Source organism: Pelobates fuscus, chromosome 2, assembly GCF_036172605.1.
Source record: "Pelobates fuscus isolate aPelFus1 chromosome 2, aPelFus1.pri, whole genome shotgun sequence".
NCBI classification, from domain to species: domain Eukaryota; kingdom Metazoa; phylum Chordata; class Amphibia; order Anura; family Pelobatidae; genus Pelobates; species Pelobates fuscus.
The window spans coordinates 448,493,403-448,516,531 of record NC_086318.1 but is presented as its reverse complement, the minus strand read 5'-3'; the positions used below and the strand labels follow the sequence as shown (position 1 = coordinate 448,516,531).

General features: G+C 49.5%; 2 protein-coding genes across 2 annotated transcripts in view; one reads left to right on the top strand and one right to left on the bottom strand.

The window, feature by feature from the left end:
* Positions 1-23,129, top strand: part of LRRC73 (leucine rich repeat containing 73) — a 347,986-nt gene that overhangs the window by 280,006 nt on the left and 44,851 nt on the right. The gene's annotated exons all lie outside the window — the stretch shown is intronic.
* The window catches only part of ABCC10 (ATP binding cassette subfamily C member 10), a 140,611-nt gene continuing 126,462 nt past the window's right edge, over positions 8,981-23,129 (bottom strand). The window contains exons 23-24 of the mRNA XM_063441971.1: positions 9,184-9,468; positions 8,981-9,014 (exon numbers count right to left, since the gene is read on the bottom strand). Coding sequence (XP_063298041.1) covers positions 9,333-9,468 — 136 coding nt within the window. The 3' untranslated portion in view covers positions 8,981-9,014; positions 9,184-9,332. The remainder of the gene's footprint in view (positions 9,015-9,183; positions 9,469-23,129) is intronic.

Below are 23,129 nucleotides of genomic sequence, written 5' to 3'. Positions count from 1 at the left end.
CACCTTACTGTCTCATCCTGCAGTGTCCACCTTACTGTCTCATCCTGCAGTGTCCACCTTACGGTCTCATCCTGCAGTGTCCACCTTACGGTCTCATCATGCAGTGTCCACCTTACGGTCTCATCATGCAGTGTCCACCTTACGGTCTCATCCTGCAGTGTCCACCTTACTGTCTCATCCTGCAGTGTCCACCTTACTGTCTCATCCTGCAGTGTCCACCTTACTGTCTCATCCTGCAGTGTCCACCTTACGGTCTCATCCTGCAGTGTCCACCTTACGGTCTCATCCTGCAGTGTCCACCTTACTGTCTCATCCTGCAGTGTCCACCTTACGGTCTCATCCTGCAGTGTCCACCTTACGGTCTCATCCTGCAGTGTCCACCTTACGGTCTCATCCTGCAGTGTCCACCTAACTGTCTCATCCTGCAGTGTCCACCTTACTGTCTCATCCTGCAGTGTCCACCTTACTGTCTCATCCTGCAGTGTCCACCTTACTGTCTCATCCTGCAGTGTCCACCTTACGGTCTCATCATGCAGTGTCCACCTTACTGTCTCATCCTGCAGTGTCCACCTTACGGTCTCATCCTGCAGTGTCCACCTTACGGTCTCATCCTGCAGTGTCCACCTTACGGTCTCATTCTGCAGTGTCCACCTTACTGTCTCATCCTGCAGTGTCCACCTTACTGTCTCATCCTGCAGTGTCCACCTTACTGTCTCATCCTGCAGTGTCCACCTTACGGTCTCATCCTGCAGTGTCCACCTTACTGTCTCATCCTGCAGTGTCCACCTTACTGTCTCATCATGCAGTGTCCACCTTACTGTCTCATCCTGCAGTGTCCACCTTACGGTCTCATCCTGCAGTGTCCACCTTACGGTCTCATCCTGCAGTGTCCACCTTACTGTCTCATCATGCAGTGTCCACCTTACTGTCTCATCCTGCAGTGTCCACCTTACTGTCTCATCCTGCAGTGTCCACCTTACTGTCTCATCCTGCAGTGTCCACCTTACGGCCTCATCCTGCAGTGTCCACCTTACTGTCTCATCCTGCAGTGTCCACCTTACTGTCTCATCCTGCAGTGTCCACCTTACTGTCTCATCCTGCAGTGTCCACCTTACGGTCTCATCCTGCAGTGTCCACCTTACTGTCTCATCCTGCAGTGTCCACCTTACGGTCTCATCCTGCAGTGTCCACCTTACTGTCTCATCCTGCAGTGTCCACCTTACTGTCTCATCCTGCAGTGTCCACCTTACGGTCTCATCCTGCAGTGTCCACCTTACGGTCTCATCCTGCAGTGTCCACCTTACTGTCTCATCCTGCAGTGTCCACCTTACTGTCTCATCCTGCAGTGTCCACCTTACGGTCTCATCCTGCAGTGTCCACCTTACAGGCTCATCATGCAGTGTCCACCTTACTGTCTCATCCTGCAGTGTCCACCTTACGGTCTCATCCTGCAGTGTCCACCTTACTGTCTCATCATGCAGTGTCCACCTTACGGTCTCATCCTGCAGTGTCCACCTTACGGTCTCATCATGCAGTGTCCACCTTACTGTCTCATCATGCAGTGTCCACCTTACGGTCTCATCATGCAGTGTCCACCTTACGGTCTCATCATGCAGTGTCCACCGTACTGTCTCATTATCTAATCATAATGCAGTGTCCACCTTACTGTCTCATCCTGCAGTGTCCACCTTACTGTCTCATCATGCAGTGTCCACCTTACTGTCTCATCATGCAGTGTCCACCTTACTGTCTCATCCTGCAGTGTCCACCTTACGGTCTCATCCTGCAGTGTCCACCTTACTGTCTCATCCTGCAGTGTCCACCTTACTGTCTCATCCTGCAGTGTCCACCTTACTGTCTCATCATGCAGTGTCCACCTTACGGTCTCATCCTGCAGTGTCCACCTTACTGTCTCATCCTGCAGTGTCCACCTTACTGTCTCATCCTGCAGTGTCCACCTTACTGTCTCATCCTGCAGTGTCCACCTTACTGTCTCATCATGCAGTGTCCACCTTACTGTCTCATCATGCAGTGTCCACCTTACTGTCTCATCCTGCAGTGTCCACCTTACTGTCTCATCCTGCAGTGTCCACCTTACTGTCTCATCCTGCAGTGTCCACCTTACGGTCTCATCCTGCAGTGTCCACCTTACGGTCTCATCATGCAGTGTCCACCTTACGGTCTCATCATGCAGTGTCCACCTTACGGTCTCATCCTGCAGTGTCCACCTTACGGTCTCATCATGCAGTGTCCACCTTACTGTCTCATCCTGCAGTGTCCACCTTACTGTCTCATCCTGCAGTGTCCACCTTACTGTCTCATCCTGCAGTGTCCACCTTATGGTCTCATCCTGCAGTGTCCACCTTACGGTCTCATCCTGCAGTGTCCACCTTACTGTCTCATCCTGCAGTGTCCACCTTACTGTCTCATCATGCAGTGTCCACCTTACGGTCTCATCATGCAGTGTCCACCTTACGGTCTCATCCTGCAGTGTCCACCTTACTGTCTCATCCTGCAGTGTCCACCTTACTGTCTCATCCTGCAGTGTCCACCTTACTGTCTCATCCTGCAGTGTCCACCTTACGGTCTCATCCTGCAGTGTCCACCTTACGGTCTCATCCTGCAGTGTCCACCTTACGGTCTCATCATGCAGTGTCCACCTTACTGTCTCATCATGCAGTGTCCACCTTACGGTCTCATCATGCAGTGTCCACCTTACGGTCTCATCATGCAGTGTCCACCGTACTGTCTCATTATCTAATCATAATGCAGTGTCCACCTTACTGTCTCATCCTGCAGTGTCCACCTTACTGTCTCATCATGCAGTGTCCACCTTACTGTCTCATCATGCAGTGTCCACCTTACTGTCTCATCCTGCAGTGTCCACCTTACGGTCTCATCCTGCAGTGTCCACCTTACTGTCTCATCCTGCAGTGTCCACCTTACTGTCTCATCCTGCAGTGTCCACCTTACTGTCTCATCCTGCAGTGTCCACCTTACTGTCTCATCATGCAGTGTCCACCTTACTGTCTCATCATGCAGTGTCCACCTTACTGTCTCATCATGCAGTGTCCACCTTACGGTCTCATCCTGCAGTGTCCACCTTACTGTCTCATCCTGCAGTGTCCACCTTACTGTCTCATCCTGCAGTGTCCACCTTACTGTCTCATCATGCAGTGTCCACCTTACGGTCTCATCATGCAGTGTCCACCTTACTGTCTCATCATGCAGTGTCCACCTTACTGTCTCATCATGCAGTGTCCACCTTACTGTCTCATCATGCAGTGTCCACCTTACGGTCTCATCCTGCAGTGTCAACCTTACTGTCTCATCCTGCAGTGTCCACCTTACTGTCTCATCCTGCAGTGTCCACCTTACTGTCTCATCCTGCAGTGTCCACCTTACGGTCTCATCCTGCAGTGTCCACCTTACTGTCTCATCCTGCAGTGTCCACCTTACTGTCTCATCCTGCAGTGTCCACCTTACGGTCTCATCCTGCAGTGTCCACCTTACGGTCTCATCATGCAGTGTCCACCTTACGGTCTCATCATGCAGTGTCCACCTTACGGTCTCATCATGCAGTGTCCACCTTACGGTCTCATCCTGCAGTGTCCACCTTACTGTCTCATCCTGCAGTGTCCACCTTACTGTCTCATCCTGCAGTGTCCACCTTACTGTCTCATCCTGCAGTGTCCACCTTACGGTCTCATCCTGCAGTGTCCACCTTACGGTCTCATCCTGCAGTGTCCACCTTACTGTCTCATCCTGCAGTGTCCACCTTACTGTCTCATCCTGCAGTGTCCACCTTACTGTCTCATCCTGCAGTGTCCACCTTACTGTCTCATCCTGCAGTGTCCACCTTACGGTCTCATCCTGCAGTGTCCACCTTACTGTCTCATCCTGCAGTGTCCACCTTACTGTCTCATCATGCAGTGTCCACCTTACTGTCTTATCCTGCAGTGTCCACCTTACGGTCTCATCCTGCAGTGTCCACCTTACGGTCTCATCCTGCAGTGTCCACCTTACTGTCTCATCATGCAGTGTCCACCTTACTGTCTCATCCTGCAGTGTCCACCTTACTGTCTCATCATGCAGTGTCCACCTTACTGTCTCATCCTGCAGTGTCCACCTTACTGTCTCATCCTGCAGTGTCCACCTTACTGTCTCATCCTGCAGTGTCCACCTTACTGTCTCATCCTGCAGTGTCCACCTTACGGTCTCATCCTGCAGTGTCCACCTTACTGTCTCATCCTGCAGTGTCCACCTTACTGTCTCATCCTGCAGTGTCCACCTTACGGTCTCATCCTGCAGTGTCCACCTTACGGTCTCATCCTGCAGTGTCCACCTTACTGTCTCATCCTGCAGTGTCCACCTTACTGTCTCATCCTGCAGTGTCCACCTTACGGTCTCATCATGCAGTGTCCACCTTACGGTCTCATCATGCAGTGTCCACCTTACTGTCTCATCCTGCAGTGTCCACCTTACGGTCTCATCCTGCAGTGTCCACCTTACTGTCTCATCATGCAGTGTCCACCTTACGGTCTCATCATGCAGTGTCCACCTTACGGTCTCATCATGCAGTGTCCACCTTACGGTCTCATCATGCAGTGTCCACCTTACTGTCTCATCATGCAGTGTCCACCTTACGGTCTCATCATGCAGTGTCCACCTTACGGTCTCATCATGCAGTGTCCACCGTACTGTCTCATTATCTAATCATAATGCAGTGTCCACCTTACTGTCTCATCCTGCAGTGTCCACCTTACTGTCTCATCATGCAGTGTCCACCTTACTGTCTCATCATGCAGTGTCCACCTTACTGTCTCATCCTGAAGTTCCACCTTACGGTCTCATCCTGCAGTGTCCACCTTACTGTCTCATCCTGCAGTGTCCACCTTACTGTCTCATCCTGCAGTGTCCACCTTACTGTCTCATCCTGCAGTGTCCACCTTACTGTCTCATCATGCAGTGTCCACCTTACTGTCTCATCATGCAGTGTCCACCTTACGGTCTCATCCTGCAGTGTCCACCTTACGGTCTCATCCTGCAGTGTCCACCTTACTGTCTCATCCTGCAGTGTCCACCTTACTGTCTCATCCTGCAGTGTCCACCTTACTGTCTCATCCTGCAGTGTCCACCTTACTGTCTCATCATGCAGTGTCCACCTTACTGTCTCATCATGCAGTGTCCACCTTACTGTCTCATCCTGCAGTGTCCACCTTACTGTCTCATCCTGCAGTGTCCACCTTACTGTCTCATCCTGCAGTGTCCACCTTACGGTCTCATCCTGCAGTGTCCACCTTACGGTCTCATCATGCAGTGTCCACCTTACGGTCTCATCATGCAGTGTCCACCTTACGGTCTCATCCTGCAGTGTCCACCTTACTGTCTCATCCTGCAGTGTCCACCTTACTGTCTCATCCTGCAGTGTCCACCTTACGGTCTCATCCTGCAGTGTCCACCTTACGGTCTCATCCTGCAGTGTCCACCTTACGGTCTCATCCTGCAGTGTCCACCTTACTGTCTCATCATGCAGTGTCCACCTTACGGTCTCATCATGCAGTGTCCACCTTACGGTCTCATCCTGCAGTGTCCACCTTACTGTCTCATCCTGCAGTGTCCACCTTACTGTCTCATCCTGCAGTGTCCACCTTACGGTCTCATCCTGCAGTGTCCACCTTACGGTCTCATCCTGCAGTGTCCACCTTACGGTCTCATCCTGCAGTGTCCACCTTACGGTCTCATCATGCAGTGTCCACCTTACTGTCTCATCATGCAGTGTCCACCTTACGGTCTCATCATGCAGTGTCCACCGTACTGTCTCATTATCTAATCATAATGCAGTGTCCACCTTACTGTCTCATCCTGCAGTGTCCACCTTACAGTCTCATCCTGCAGTGTCCACCTTACGGTCTCATCCTGCAGTGTCCACCTTACTGTCTCATCCTGCAGTGTCCACCTTACTGTCTCATCCTGCAGTGTCCACCTTACTGTCTCATCCTGCAGTGTCCACCTTACTGTCTCATCATGCAGTGTCCACCTTACGGTCTCATCCTGCAGTGTCCACCTTACGGTCTCATCCTGCAGTGTCCACCTTACGGTCTCATCCTGCAGTGTCCACCTTACTGTCTCATCCTGCAGTGTCCACCTTACTGTCTCATCCTGCAGTGTCCACCTTACGGTCTCATCCTGCAGTGTCCACCTTACGGTCTCATCATGCAGTGTCCACCTTACGGTCTCATCATGCAGTGTCCACCTTACTGTCTCATCCTGCAGTGTCCATATTACTGTCTCATCATGCAGTGTCCACCTTACTGTCTCATCCTGCAGTGTCCATATTACTGTCTCATCATGCAGTGTCCACCTTACGGTCTCATCATGCAGTGTCCACCTTACTGTCTCATTATCTAATCATAATGCAGTGTCCACCTTACTGTCTCATCCTGCAGTGTCCACCTTACTGTCTCATCCTGCAGTGTCCACCTTACTGTCTCATCCTGCAGTGTCCATATTACTGTCTCATTATCTCATCATCCACCTTACTGCCTCGTTTGCTCATTTTCCCAAACCACTGTTCGAAACGCTTCTCACTCTGCAGTGTTTACATTACTGCCTTTACAGCCCGTCTACTAATATTGATATGTCCACCTTAGTGCCTCAACACATTCTAATTCTGCTGTGTTTACAATTTTTCATCTGCTCTCTCTGCAGTGTCAATCTTACTAACTGGTGGTCAAACACCACCATACCTAATGCAACATGTTTGTCACCTACTAAGCCTGCTGTGTTCACATCACTTACTGCCTCAAGGTACCGTACTTATCAGCCACTGATTTCTAGCAATTTAACATCTCCTGCTAATACTGCTTATTACGAGTGTAACCTCATGAGCCATCTATCTTAGTACTTTATATAAAAGGGCTGTAAATGCTAGGCCACGGGCGGGGGCCTCTTCGTTTTGTCTATTTTCTCCTAGTTGTACAGTGCTGTGGAATATGTTGGTGCTTTATAAATGATGATAAGATTAATAGTATGTAAAAACATCTCTTAAAGAACATTTATAAAGCATGATAAAAAAATATCCAGCATCTCCAGGACCTCAACTAACGCCAGCTGAGGGGAAAGAGAAAAACAGAATCTTTTAATAAAAATATATTTTACTTATTAAAAAAACTAATTTACTGAATGGAAAACCCACAAAGTCCAAGTAATTTAAAGAAAGTTTACTTATTGATTTCCACCCTATGAAGAGTTATTTCTCAGGTCAATGGATTTGGCAGATGGAGAAAGAAAGTGAAGGAGTGTCCGGCGAGTGAAATGTGGCTCCTCGGCATCTTCTCCAACAACAAACAGGATCTGTGTGGGCCAACAAAATCTGGAAATCTGTACTGTGCCCGTCAGCTGAGCTCATTAATGAATCCACTTACACCCTGGACGTACCAGTCCCAACATCTATATGGTATGATACTGTAAATATTGGTTTCTTCACTTCATTCCAAATAAGAATCTATGGCTGTTGCTTTGCTAATCCCTGTTACAAAAGCCTAACAGCAAACTTTCCAACCTGCCAGGAAAGCGCTTTTTGGAGGGAAGGTGCCTGGTGCCTAAGTGAAACAAAACGCTCCCTGAGAGCCAGGCGGAGAACCAAGTATGGCAGCCGCAGGATCTCCCGTAATTTGACCAGCCAAAGCACACATTGCTATGGAACTATTTTGGGCATAGGAACACGTGTGCGGCCAGTCAGAACTTTGACACGGTGGCGTTTCCCCTACACTGAATGAATCTGAGCGCTATTTGGGCACTCAGATCAGGGATGTTTGGGAATGCAGGACAGTTTTATATGTTTTTATGATGTTATGGGGTACTTTTATGTTTGGTTCTCTGTTCTTGGGAGATAATTAGCTTACCGGTCTTTAACTCAATTATCTCCCAGGAACAGAGATCTCTGGGAGGGGCTTATATTGTATTGTTTTGAGACCCCATGCTGGGGGTCGTGTATGTAAGGAGGCAGCATGGCCTAAATAAACCAGTTCCTTTTCACCCTTCACTCAGTCTCGACTAGTGTTTGGGTGGATCAGCTATACTCTCACAGAGCTTAATCACTTGAAGCTGTACCCAAGATCCTTCCATTAATGTACAGGCTCCTCCCATTCATGTAAGGCTCCTCCCAATCAGACATGCTCCTACCAATCAGACATGCTCCTCCCATTCATGTACAGGCTCCTCCCAATCATGTACAGGCTCCTCCCATTTGCTCCTCCCAATCAGACATGCTCCTCCCATTCATGTACAGGCTCCTCCCAATCAGACATGCTCCTCACATTCATGTACAGGCTCCTCCCAATCATGTACAGGCTCCTCCCAATCAGACATGCTTCTCCCAATCATGTACAGGCTCCTCCCAATCATGTACAGGCTCCTCCCAATCAGCCATGCTTCTCCCAATCATGTACAGGCTCCTCACATTCATGTACAGGCTCCTCACATTCATGTACAGGCTCCTCCCATTCACTCCTCCCAATCAGACATGCTCCTCCCATTCATGTACAGGCTCCTCCCATTCACTCCTCCCAATCAGACATGCTCCTCCCATTCATGTACAGGCTCCTCCCAATCATGTACAGGCTCCTCCCAATCAGACATGCTTCTCCCAATCATGTACAGGCTCCTCCCAATCAGACATGCTTCTCCCATTCATGTACAGGCTCCTCCCATTCATGTACAGGCTCCTCCCATTCACTCCTCCCAATAAGACATGCTCCTCCCATTCATGTACAGGCTCCTCCCATTCATGTACAGGCTCCTCCCATTCACTCCTCCCAATCAGACATGCTCCTCCCATTCATGTACAGGCTCCTCCCAATCATGTACAGGCTCCTCCCAATCAGACATGCTTCTCCCAATCATGTACAGGCTCCTCCCAATCATGTACAGGCTCCTCCCAATCATGTACAGGCTCCTCCCATTCATGTACAGGCTCCTCCCATTCATGTACAGGCTCCTCCCATTCACTCCTCCCAATCAGACATGCTTCTCCCAATCATGTACAGGCTCCTCCCAATCAGACATGCTTCTCCCAATCATGTACAGGCTCCTCCCATTCATGTACAGGCTCCTCCCATTCATGTACAGGCTCCTCCCATTCACTCCTCCCAATCAGACATGCTCCTCCCATTCATGTACAGGCTCCTCCCATTCATGTACAGGTTATTCCCAATCAGACATGGTCCATATGAATCTAGTGCTCATGGAGAAAGCTTCTGCCACTAACATCCAGACTCCCCTTCAAAAGGGTTCTCCATTTTCAGCAGTTCTTCCTATTCTATAAAGATTCAGATTTGGCCGCTATGTATTAGTTGGTAAAAACGAGATTCCTTCATGTTGCTGAGAATTGTGGGAGAATCCAGTTCTGCCACCTTCCCAGCATGCATCACAAGAACACGGTCAGAATCCAAGATAGTGTTCAACCTATAGTAAGAGAATAACAGACAGCATTAAATGATACCTGGTCCATCTCACACCATGTCCTATCGAGTCTTACGGTCATATGACTAATAAACACAGTAAAACATCAGGACTCACTGCCATACAACTAATCCACATCATACCACACTGCTTTATAGGACTCACTGCCATACAACTAATCCACATCACACCATGCTGCTTTATAGGACTCACTGCCATATAACTAATCCACATCATACCACACTGCTTTATAGGACTCACTGCCATACAACTAATCCACATCATACCACACTGCTTTATAGGACTCACTGCCATACAACTAATCCACATCATACCACACTGCTTTATAGGACTCACTGCCATACAACTAATCCACATCATACCGTGCTGCTTTATAGGACTCACTGCCATATAACTAATCCACATCATACCACACTGCTTTATGAGACTCACTGCCATATAACTAATCCACATCATACCACACTGCTTTATGAGACTCACTGCCATATAACTAATCCACATCATACCACACTGCTTTATAGGACTCACTGCCATACAACTAATCCACATCATACCACACTGCTTTATAGGACTCACTGCCATACAACTAATCCACATCATACCACACTGCTTTATAGGACTCACTGCCATACAACTAATCCACATCATACCGTGCTGCTTTATAGGACTCACTGCCATATAACTAATCCACATCACACCACACTGCTTTATAGGACTCACTGCCATACAACTAATCCACATCACACCACACTGCTTTATAGGACTCACTGCCATACAACTAATCCACATCACACCACACTGCTTTATGGGACTCACTGCCATATAACTAATCCACATAATACCACACTGCTTTATAGGACTCACTGCCATATAACTAATCCACATCATACCACGCTGCTTTATAGGACTCACTGCCATATAACTAATCCACATCATACCACACTGCTTTATGAGACTCACTGCCATATAACTAATCCACATCATACCACACTGCTTTATAGGACTCACTGCCATACAACTAATCCACATCACACCACACTGCTTTATAGGACTCATTGCCATATAACTAATCCACATCATACCACACTGCTTTATGAGACTCACTGCCGTATAACTAATCCACATCATACCACACTGCTTTATAGGACTCACTGCCATACAACTAATCCACATCACACCACACTGCTTTATAGGACTCATTGCCATATAACTAATCCACATCATACCTCACTGCTTTATAGGACTCACTGCCATATAACTAATCCACATCATACCGTGCTGCTTTATAGGACTCACTGCCATATAACTAATCCACATCATACCACACTGCTTTATAGGACTCACTGCCATACAACTAATCCACATCATACCACACTGCTTTATAGGACTCACTGTCATATAACTAATCCACATCACACCACACTGCTTTATAGGACTCACTGCCATATACCAGGGTAGTATGCTCTGTAACTCACAGTGCAGTGTGTTTTGTCAAGGCGCGTGTGGCAGGACCTCTGCTTGTTGGTGAATTTCTGTATTATATTCTATGCGTTTCCCCTTTATTTTCGTATAAATGTGTCTGCTCCCCATTCGGGAAGTCGTCCACGAAGAGAATGCATTTACCTTCCAAACAGAGACCACCCCGACAACTCGTTTAGAAAGTTGTCGGGGTGCTCTGCTTTGGGGTATTTGTTTCAGGGTAGTATGTTCTGTTATGGTACATGTTCCAGGGTAGTATGCTCTGTGTTGGGGTATGTGTTGCAGGGTAGTATGCTCTGTGTTGGGGTATGTGTTGCAGGGTAGTACGCTCTGTGTTGGGGTATATGTTGCAGGGTAGTATGCTCTGTGTTGGGGTATGTGTTGCAGGGTAGTACGCTCTGTGTTGGGGTATATGTTGCAGGGTAGTACACTTTGTGTTGGGGTATATGTTGCAGGGTAGTACGCTCTGTGTTGGGGTATATGTTGCAGGGTAGTACGCTCTGTGTTGGGGTATATGTTGCAGGGTAGTATGCTCTGTGTTGGGGTATATGTTGCAGGGTAGTACTCTCTGTGTTGGGGTATATGTTGCAGGGTAGTATGCTCTGTGTTGGGGTATATGTTGCAGGGTAGTACGCTCTGTGTTAGGGTATATGTTGCAGGGTAGTATGCTCTGTGTTGGGCTATATGTTGCAGGGTAGTACGCTCTGTGTTGGGGTATATGTTGCAGGGTAGAACGCTCTGTGTTGGGGTATATGTTGCAGGGTAGAACGCTCTGTGTTGGGGTATATGTTGCAGGGTAAAACGCTCTGTGTTGGGGTATATGTTGCAGGGTAGTATGCTCTGTGTTGGGGTATATGTTGCAGGGTAATACGCTCTGTTGGGGTATGTGTTGCAGGGTAGAACGCTCTGTGTTGGGGTATATCTTGCAGGGTAGTACGCTCTGTGTTGGGGTATATGTTGCAGGGTAGTACACTCTGTGATGGGGTATATGTTGCGAAGTAGAGTGTGCTGTGATTGGGTAAAATCTTTGAGCAGTATGTTTTGTGATGACGTACAACTCATGAGGCAGAATCATTTGTGACGCAATGTAAGTAACGAGTCAGGGTGTCCTGTATAAGTGTGTCCTGTGTAGAAGTCACAGTGCAGTGTGTTTTCTGATGGTGTGTAACTCACAGTGCATTGTGTTTTGTCAAGGCGCGTGTGGCAGGACCTCTGCTTGTTGGTGAATTTCTGTATTATACAGACTTCCAGAGCCCCAACGAAGAAGCCTGGACCATCCTGCATGAGGCAAACCCAGTCCAGGCCGCCCATGATAACCAGGACCACCACAGACAACCAGTGCGGCTGAACGGGTGCAAGGTCCAGGGGCTACGAGACACAGGAGTCACCCTAACTCTGGTGCGACCCCAGCTTATCCCTGAAGAAGAAAGGACGGAGGATCTACCCACTCCCCATGCTCACCTTGACTGGGGCACTGGAGCTCAGAGAATCAAAGTCGCCCTCATGGATTGGCTACCCACAGAAATGCTGCTCGGCAACGACCTCCACCTATGTCTCTGTCCAGGCCCTCCAAAGTTTACCCTGTGATGACCTGGCAGAAGGCCCTCAACCCCCGGCATGGCTCACAGTCTGAGGTTCAGGTCGGAACCCACACCCATCCCTATGCCCCAGCCCCTCGAAGGTGCCTCCGGGCCAGTCCCCTTACACCTGTCTTCCGTAGCCACCTCTGTAAGTAGACCCCCCGGGCTTTACCTCCTACCCTAGTCCCCAGCACACCACAGCACCCCCATACCCCGGCCAAGTTTGGGAGGGAGGTAGTGTGACGAGAGCAATCTCGCCACATTGCATTGGAGAAGCCTGGCTGCCCGCCTGCTGCCTTTGGACTATGGCCCTGGGAGATTGGGCCCTTTAAAAACAGTATTCGGCCCTAACAGAGTGCATGTCACTCATTCTGGCCCTTTAAATACAGTGGGGTCATTCAGTACTTGCCCTGTGTGAGCGGTGATACCCCAGATAGCTATGCCATGGAGCCCATTCATATAATGAAAGACTATGGGAAAGACTTTAGTTCCATGGCAATTGAACTGTGTGAGTAGTTTTGTGCGCTCAGATCCCAGCTATCTGGGGATATGTGAAATGTCTGTGTGTTATGTGTAAAAGGTGACTTTATGTATTTTAAAGTGTTTTATGTCTTTTTGCAACCATGTGCTCAATCGAGTCTGCCTCTATCCCTGGATAATTGGATTACTTTCCCCATTGTCTCCAGGATAGAGGCCTCTGTAAAACCGGTCTGAGCCGGAAAGCCATGCTGGCAGGGTTTTTTAAAAAGATACTTTACTAACTTTTGAACCCCTGGTCTGATTCATGCCATTTTTTAATATGTTGTTCCCCTGAATGGATTGATTGTGGATATGTATTTTTATGTGAATGTGATGTATGGTTTTTAGAGTTATGAAAGTTGGGTAGAAAGTATGTTTAACTGTATGTATAATTGAGTTTCCTCTCAGGATAAGGGGAGGGAATCTGTGGGATGTAACTGTGATGTGATTGGTTGTTTTATCCCTCCCTGTGGGCAGTCCTGTATTTGCAACAACTGTAATAAAAAGCAGGCTGGGTGTGCCAGCACCTCAGACCACTGCTTGATCCTCAACACGGAGCCTTGTCTCGTTCTTGGGGGGATTCACTGTATGCTGTTGCTAGGAGTGTAAGCTGATGCATGCTTTTCCTGTTCGTCTGCTAGCAGCTATTCGTGAGGTTCCAGTTTGGAGTGCTATTTTGTATCCAGTTCGGGAGTTTGGTGTTCTGCAGTAGCTGTGCCTGTCTCTCAGAAAGGGGCATATCGCCTAAACGGATTTTAACCCCTTGTCTGCTGAAACGATCCGTTACATTGGTGGCAAGCGGTGGGATGGTGTCCTAGTGTGAGGAGCAGCACCTTGGAGACACCCGTATTGGTATCGTATGAGAGCATATTGAGGGCAACGCTTGTCTCCGAACAGCGTCCCCACCAGCAGTCATGTTCTATCGATATGAAGGCGTAGATTTTGCTACTGAGGTACTGAGGAGAATAGCCAAATATGGCCCAAATCCCCCGGAGGAGATTATTGATGCAGCTGCGCAGCAACTGCTTAAAGAGAACCAGAGGTCACGTGATCTCGAGCACGAATTCATACTGTTAATGGTCAAGGAGATGAGGTAGCCGGTATCCTCCTCCAACACAAACCAGAGAAACCCAAAGTAGAGGACTGCATAGAGTGGTACTGGAAAGGCCCCCAGCAGGCAGGTGGAGATGGGACCGAGGTCTCTCTACCGGCCCTACAGGGATGCTGGGCAGTCGGCCCAGATCCCAGCGGCAGTGTGCGTTACAGGGAGCTGAAGGTGCCGTTCTTGCTTCCCAGCGGCAGTCTACGGTGCAGGGAGAGGAGCCTGTTATCCCCTCTCCCCAGCGGCTGAAGGTGTGTAAGGGAGAGGAGTTTGTTATTCCCTCTCCCCAGCGGCAGCGCAGCTCACCAAGGGGAGACAGTAAGCCCCTCACCAGCGCAGATGGGACCGTGGTCTCTGCGCCCTGCCTACAGGGAGTACAGAGGGTCAGCCCTGCTCCCCAGCGGCAGTCTACGGTGCAGGGAGAGGAGCCTGTTATCCCCTCTCCCCAGCGGCTGAAGGTGTGTAAGGGAGAGGAGTTTGTTACCCCCTCTCCCCAGCGGCAGCTTAGCACACCAAGGGGAGACAGTAAGCCCCACACCAGCGCAGATGGGACCGTGGTCTCTGCGCCCAAGTTACAGGGAGCTGAAGGGGCCGTCCTCCCTCCCCAGCGGCAGTGTTATTTGTTGGGAATTGGGAGCCCAGTCTCCATTCCCCAGCAGCAGAGTATCCAGCAGGGAATAGAGAGCCCAGCCTCCTTTCCCCAACAGCAGGACTCTGTGTTGGGAGGAGAGACAGTCGGTCTCCCTCCGCAGAGACTGGAAGTATGCATGGGAGAGGAGATTGTTACCACCTCTCCCCAGCGGCAGATTATTAATGTACAGGGAATAGAGAGCCCAGTCTCCATTCCCCAGCGGCAGAGTGTTCTAATGGGAGAGGAGCTGGTTACCACCTCTCCCCAGCAGCAGCTTAATGTACCAGGGGGAGACTGTAAGCCCCACACCTGTGCAGATGGGACCGTGGTCTCTGCACTTCCAGCACAGGGGGTAGGGACGGTCGGTCCTGCCCCCCCACGACAGGGCTGTTTAGCCAAAGGGGAGACAGTCTGTCTCCAGCAGCAGAGCTGTGTAACTAAAGGGGAGACAGTCGGTCTCCAGCAGCAGAGCGGTGTATTTAAAGGGGAGACAGTCGGTCTCCAGCAACCAGGCTTCAACCCGACTACTCCCGTGGTAGTGCTGGCATCCGGGCAGAGTACCGCTTGTTACAAATGGCTATTTGTAACTGGCCCTTTAAATGAAAAATTGCCCTGCTTCCCTGGATTGTGGAGAAGCCTATTTGCCAGCCTCCTGCCTCATGACTATGGCCCCTGGAAGATTGTGCCCCTGAAAATGTATTAACTTTTATTGGTGTGTATGGCCCTTTAAGAAGCGTCTGGGGACATATTGTGACTTTGCTGAACAATGCCCCTTTAAGACTATGTCCCCAGACCTTTAAAATAACTTGTTCCTGGCTCTCTCCCACTTGGTTCAGTAAATAGGGCTTACTGAACCAAGTACCACACAGGCAGACCACCCAGAAGCTAAAGTGTGCAGGCAATTTACCTCCCAGCCTGTGAGGTTACTGCCGGTCAATTGCACGTGGCGGCGGCCATCTTGGTTTCCTCGAATGCGGTCAGCGGTGTATGCTAAAGATTCTGTGGAACCAAAATCGGCTACACATTCTGCCGAACACCGCTGACCCTTACCTTCTCCCATACTGAACTTGCAGCTCCAGAGACTAAGTCCCGTTCGAAATGGGACTTAGTCGTTTTTCGGCATGAAATTGACCGACCGCACAGCCCAAATCTATGGAACTGTTTTGGGCAGGAAATTGTGCTTGCGGTCGGTCATAAAGGACTTCCAGCTAACTTTTGATCCACTGGAGGGATTTGGCTGATTTTTGGAAGGGTTTATGTTTGATGTATGCTGAGTCTGAATATGCAACTTTTATTGAAATTGGATGTATGGTTTTAAAGTTACAGTGTGTGTGTAAAAACTGTATTTTTATTGTATGTAATAATTGGTTTAACTGTTTATCTGAGGGGAGGGAATGTGTGGGCTGCACCAGATGTGTGATTGGTGATTTTATGCCTCCCCCTGGGAGTGTCCTGTTTGCATGTAACCTCAATAAAAGCCAGGCTGGGTGTGCCAGCATCTCAGACCTCTTCTGACCCTCTAACTTGCAGCCTCGACTCATGTTTGTAGGGGACAGCTATAATCACTACAGGGATTGCTATGCTCTTCATACTCCCTTAGCTACTGAGCTCTTGTAAGAGCTCTGGTTCCTGATCCTGCTTCGCTCTACAGAAGGAAGAGGTTCGCCTATTGGAACCTGGAGCCTGGTCGTAGGTCCAGGGCGCAGAGCAGACGGCGAGATACCAGCCCAGCAGCGGTGGTTCGTGGAGTTCGCAGTGCTTATGGTGGCTACGGTGCTGATGGTCCTTTGGTGAGCGCTAGGAGCATCCTTTTCTACGGTCCAACTTCCAGCCAGCCTGGAGGCAACCGTAACACCGCTGGTCTCTGCCCACTTAGCAACCCACCAAGGCAGCCTACCAGTCCCCCACACAGCCATGGTGAGGCACCTGGACATGGACCAATTTCTCCTCTACCCAGGTGTAGTAACCAGTTATTGTGGGTGGGCTGTACTGCTGTTTCTGTTTTGTGGGTGGGTTGCTGGACTAACCAGGGCACTGACCGGTAGGAGGTCAGATACCCTGTTAGTCTAGTGGGTAAAGGGGAGAAATGTGGCGGAACCAACCTCGCCACTGAGAACTGGAGAAGCCTGGTTGCTAGCCTCCTGCCCAGTGATTATGGTCCCTGGGAGATATTGCCCTTTAAGGGACTGAATTGGGGGCTTATGGACTGCTACCATAATGTACTGACCCTTTAAGAACTACTTTTGGGCATGTGGATTGTATAATACTGTCCCTAGCCCTTTAAATACTTTGGGGAAAGATTGGTACTTTTGTATATGGCACTTCGGACACAGTCGAAGTTGTCGAAGCTGTCGAAGTTACCGAAGTCGTCGAAGTGGCTGGCATCGGACAAAGGACCACGTGGCGGCGGCCATTTTAACTTCGAACACCGCTGAACCTTAACATCAACTCCACTTCGACACTTCGAATACCGGCCACACTTCGAATGGGACTTAGCCATTTTTATACCAGTAATTGACCGACCGCACAGCCCAAATCCATGGAACTGTTTTGGGCAGGAAAATGTGCTTGCGATCGGTCATAAAGGGACCTCCAGCTAACTATTGATCTACTGGAGGGATTGGGATGATTTTTGAGAGTGTTACAAATTGAAGTCTGCTGATTAAGAAAATGTATGTTTTATGTTTGTGACACGAATATTGTAGAAGTTATAGATATTGTGTAAAAGTTATGTTTTAAACTGTATAATAAGTGGATTATCTCTCAGGCTAAGGCGAGGGGATGTGTGGGTTGTACCATATATCCGGTTGGTTATTTTAGGCCTCCCCCTGGGTGTGGCCTGTATGTGTACAGTTGTAATAAAAGCCAGGCTGGATGTGCCAGTCCAGAGTTCCTGTTTTACCCTGAAAGTGAAGTGTCGTCTCATTATTAGGGGAAGGAGTTATTGCATGCTGTTCCAGATTGACTGCTAGGAGTGCAAGCCTATTCGTATGGTTCCTATTCAACGGTCTACAGCATTCCTATGCTTGAGAGGATTCATATGCTTCTTCGGTTCGGTGATTGTGGTGTCTGCCAGAGTGCTTGGAGTCCTTAGGAAACGCTAGGAGCATCCTTTAACGGAGGTTCCCAGTCGGGGTGCCAGGCGATCCGTTACACACTCCCCCAGACATCTACAAGCCGATACGTTGGGATCAGACTGTATGCCGGCTTGTGATTAAGGGGGAGCTGTGTGGCGGGACCGCTGCTTGTTGGTGAATTGCTGTATTATGTTCTGTGTTTTTCCCCGTTATTTTTGTATAAAATGCGTCTGCTCCCTGTTCAGGAAGTCGTCCACGAAGGGAATGCATCCACCCCCCGAACGGGGACTGTTAAGAAAGCTGGTATTTCAGATACCCGTTTGCTTTCGGTTCCTCCGAACTGCTAGGGGCGGAGTGATTATAGCTCACAGTTCAGGTGTTTATTTAAACGTTCTCCAGAAGGAAAAGCATTCCCCACTGGACCTGAGAGGGGACTATGGCAAAGTACACGCTGTCATTACATTGGCTTTCAGGTCCAGGACACTCCCACACAAACAGGATAATCCCTCGCCTGTGCCTGTGAGATAATTAAGTCAGGAACTGTACTAAACTCAATTATCTCCAGGCACAGTTAACACACATTTTACAATACCTTAATAAAAAAATAAAAAAACGCATGGAAACCCCACAAAAGTCATATCTCCGGATCGCCCCGATCTGGGTGACCAACATATCCAAAAATCACCCAGATCGGTTCAGGGGTTCGGAAATTCCACGGAAGTCATAATTTGGAAATGGGTCCCTCTGCATTATAACTAATTCCCTTCCAGGCAAAGACGTGGCTGAGAAGGGGCAACCAGTCGGGTTGCTAGGAGGCCAGCTACAGCGCCTAACTCGCAGTGCAGTGTGTTTAATGATGGCGTGTGTGACAGACCCTCTGTCTCTGGATTTTTAAAGTTTATGTTACCCCTTTCGCCTATCCATTCGATCTAATACAGCTATGCTCTATATCGCCATTGTCCGTTTGATTAACAAAAGAACTACCGAACAACCGACCATCCAGATGCGGAGTGTGGCACTTCTTAACCTTATTGACCTCTCCTAACACCTCTAAAACTGAAAACACCCCTACGTTCTACGTGGTCGGCGTTCGTATGTACAAACACGTGGCAGCGGCCATCTTGGAATACGAATGCAGCCAGCGGTGTTTGGTTGTCGAGTGTATGGAACTAGAATCGGACACTCGACGGCGCGAACACCGCTAAGACTTCCATGCTCACAGATGTTCGGTACTATTCACACAAAATGAACGGCGTTCGGTAAGAACAGGACTATGGGAACGGAGAAACGAACGACTAATTGCCGTATAAGTTGTATGTTGGTACTCCCCAAGGAGAGGCCGACCGCACGGCCTGATTTCATGGAACTGTTTTGGGCAGGCGCCTCGTGTGCGTTCGGTCTAAACTATACCCCGGTGGCGTTTCAGCTACATTCGTGGGATCTGAGTGAATTCAACATATGTTGGGTGCTCAGATATAGGACTTGAAGGGCTCATTGTTAACTATGTATTTTGGGGTATTTTTATTATGCATGTCCTGGACCTGAGAGGTAATGTAATTATGTGTGTGCTTATGTCCCTGTCTCCCTCTGACGTCCAGTGGGGAATGCCCCTGGAATATGTCTCTAGAAACCCCTTGCATGGGGACATGCATAAAAGGCCAGTTGTGGGGGGGGGCGTGGTTTGCAGCCGAGCGAGCTGGACGTGTCCAGATAGAGCTCCGCTGAACCACGGTGCCAACAGCCTATATTAGCGGAGATACTCCCGAAATATTTCCAGATATCGGTGGGCTATCTGAGATGGATAAGCGGGCCCCGAGAAAACAGTCTAAAAAGCCTTCGGAGCCAGGTACGACGGTGACGGAGCTGTTCGCGGCCTCTCGCGCCATGCGTTTGGCCTCACAAGATGGCGGACGGGAAGGCCGGGGGACGCCTCACTCGCCTTCCAGCCCGGGGAGCGGAGTCTCCTCGATGGCCCTGGAGTCTGATACGGGCCAAATATTGGCGAAATTGGCGGAAGTCAGAACCTACCTTGCCGCAGAGATTACCCGGAATACAGCCGAAGTCAAGATGGAGATCCAGGCCTTGGGCGTCAGGACAGATACTCTGGAACAGCGAGTGGAGTCTACTGTTGTGGCCCACAATGAAGCTGCAGCACAAATCAACTTCCTGACGACCCGTTTGCTGCACGCCGAATCTGCTATTGATGACCTCGGCAACAGATCGCGGAGAAACAACATCCGTCTCCGCGGCCTCCCGGAACGAGAGGGTGAAGGATCGCTTGCTGAAGTGGTGGTAAATATCTTTAGGCCGCTTCTTCCCGACATCCCGGATCATCTTTGGCACATCGAGCGTGCGCATAGGGCGCTTCTTGCCCGGCGATCGGAGGATAGGCGGCCGAGAGACGTGATAATCAAGTTCCTCTCGTTTCCCACTAAGGAGGCCATCATGAAGCACGGTAGGAACAATAACATTGTGTACGAGGGGGCTGAGCTGGCTGTATACCAGGATCTAACCCCGGCTACACTGCAGAAGCGGCGCGAGTGGCGCCCTGTGACGGAACTTCTACAGCGGCACAACATCAAGTATGCTTGGGGCCACCCTTTCAGATTGATGGCATTTAAGGCCGGCCGTACCAAAATTCTGCTTGATGGCGGCGACCCGGTCCCCTTCTTGCTGGACTTGGGCATTCCGGCCCCGGAGGATCTGGCGGTGCAGGCTGCCCCGGCGGGAACCTTAAATCTTCTACCTCGCGACTGGTTCACGGCCGGAGAGTGATGGCGTTGGCTCGTCGGGCGATCTTCCTTTTCGGATGTCCGTGGATCCAGGTTCTGGGGTTCTTTGGGGCTCCTGTAGTTTGGGTTATTATCAAATATCACATATAAAAGTATAGGTACAAATGTCCAAAGTATAAGTGGGACCCCCTTATACTTTGGACATTTGTACCTATACTTTTATATGTGATATTTGATAATAAATAGTCTATTTTATACTTTTAGACATTTATTCTTTTATTATTTTATATATTATTCCTCTATGTCCTGTTCAACTACCTGGTGCCATCATATCCTTAGGTGGGGATAGTACCACCCATGCTGTGATAACTAGAGCAAGTCTTGCTCTAAAAATTGTAAGTACATTACTTTATCTTATCACCCTGATTTTATAGTACTTACTACACTATCAGAGCGTCTCTTTCTCTTTTATCCCCATTGTGCATTTGGAGGACCAGTACCATCTTCACCACCTTACATCCTTAGACGGGGATTATACCGTCCACGCTGAAAAAAGTAGAGCTCTTATATAGCTCTACTGTATGTGAGTGTTTTTCCTACAGTTACCTAGCACAAATATTTGCACTGTTATATACTGTATTGCACTATTATTTTTTTCTGTTTTATTATTCCAAGGTATTTTACCAACTTTTCCTCGCAGAGGTGTATGTACGTATAATATTTGGGCGCAGTATACGGCACATCCTATATTTTCTGTTTCACCAATACACAAGGTTTGGGAATCCTTGTATTGTATACAGCAGCCCCCATTGTTATCTTACGGTATAGTGAGCGCCTATAAACCCTGTTTTTTCATTGTTCTTCTGGAGGGGCAGAGGAAACCGTCAACGCTTGGGACAGCGATCCCCTTTTGCCCCTACCCTCCCACCGTCACACCCGATTTCGGGGACTCTGGCAGAACTTTTGATGTACTGGGTTTCTTATGTGCGGCGGGCGGCGGGTGGGGAATTGCTCTTGCTATGTATTCTCAACCCGTCGGGCTACAACCTGGCTGAGCTGACTTATGCAACCTGGTTATGTCGTGCTGCCTTTATGTCGGTTCGGGGTCTAATGTTTATATTGTGTTATATTGGACCGCTTTGCCCCCCTCCCCACCCTTTGTTAGTCTGGCTATCGCGGGAGGCGGGTTTCTTCTCCCATGGTGGCCTCGGAATTTATATGCTAACTATGGTTCTAGTATGCTATGCTGCTTCACAATATGGACGATTAACAGACTGTTGCCCTTTTCCCTCCATGGGCCTATTCCTGTTCGGTTGGGGAAGGGGGGAGGAGGCTGGGGTGGGAGGGTCTATTACATCACATACTTGATTAGATTTATTGTATATTGTGTGCCATTGTTCGGGAAATGTTCTGGGGTCAGCCTGTCGGGGTTGTGGTGGGGGCGGGTACCCCGGGAGGGGGTTGGGGCCCTCCGATACGCTAGTCGGCCGCACCTCGCTGGAGGTCTCAGATATCAGAGGGGGAGCCTGTTGGGATTGGATAGCGTTGATAACCCTGGGGTCGTGGCTGCTGGGAGGGGTCCCGGGGGTCGGTTATCAGTCCTGGTTTTCAGGGAGTTTCATGGGGGGGTTGGTGGGGCGGCTCTGGGTGGGGGGATGGACCCCCTGGAGTAGGAGTGGGTACACTACTTGGTGTCCCACCTAACGGTTGTGTACTTAGTATCTCATAATTAGCCCGTTTTGGCACCCTTGTGGTGCATTAAGTAGTTGGTCTATGTTCCTTTTCCTGTGGAGCCTCTTAGAGGTTCCGAGGGGGAGGGAATTTACACCCCAGACGTGCCTGGCTATAGGTAAGACCAGGCTTCCTTTGTTCTATATGTTGTATCTTTCACTTCTTCCTTTTCTTCCTTTCCCCCCCTTCTTCCCCTTCCTTGTCCCTTACCTTGTTCTCACCCCTCAGGTGGGGGTGGCGGGTGAACCCAATTGTGTCGCGCTTTGCAGCTCCAGTCGGTTAGACCTGAGCCGACCGTCGCTCGTACGCAACGCCATAACAGACCATGCCGCCTGGCCCCGGGGCAGGATGGCTCGCGAGATTAGCTGGGTAACTTGTAGGATCCAATGCCTTTAAAGTTGCTATCCTTGAACGTGAAAGGCCTTAATGCTCCGACTAAACGCCGTCTTATGTTTCGGGAACTTAAACGCCTTGATCCCGATATAGCTTTCTTGCAGGAGACGCATATCCCGGCTGCGGCCAAGCTAGCTTTAAAGGACCACACTTTTCGGATAGTCTATGAAGCCAGGGCCTTAAACAAGAAAAATGGCGTTGCGGTGCTTATTCATCATCGATGCCCGATCAGAGTGGGCACAGTGCAGGCAGATCCGGGTGGGCGCTTTATACTGGTGACGGGGAGTGTCCATTCACACCCGATACACCTGCTTAACATCTATGCACCGAACGTCCCCTCTACCGATTTTTGGGATGATATAACTCAGTTGGTGAACTCTCTCCCGCATGGAATGGTAA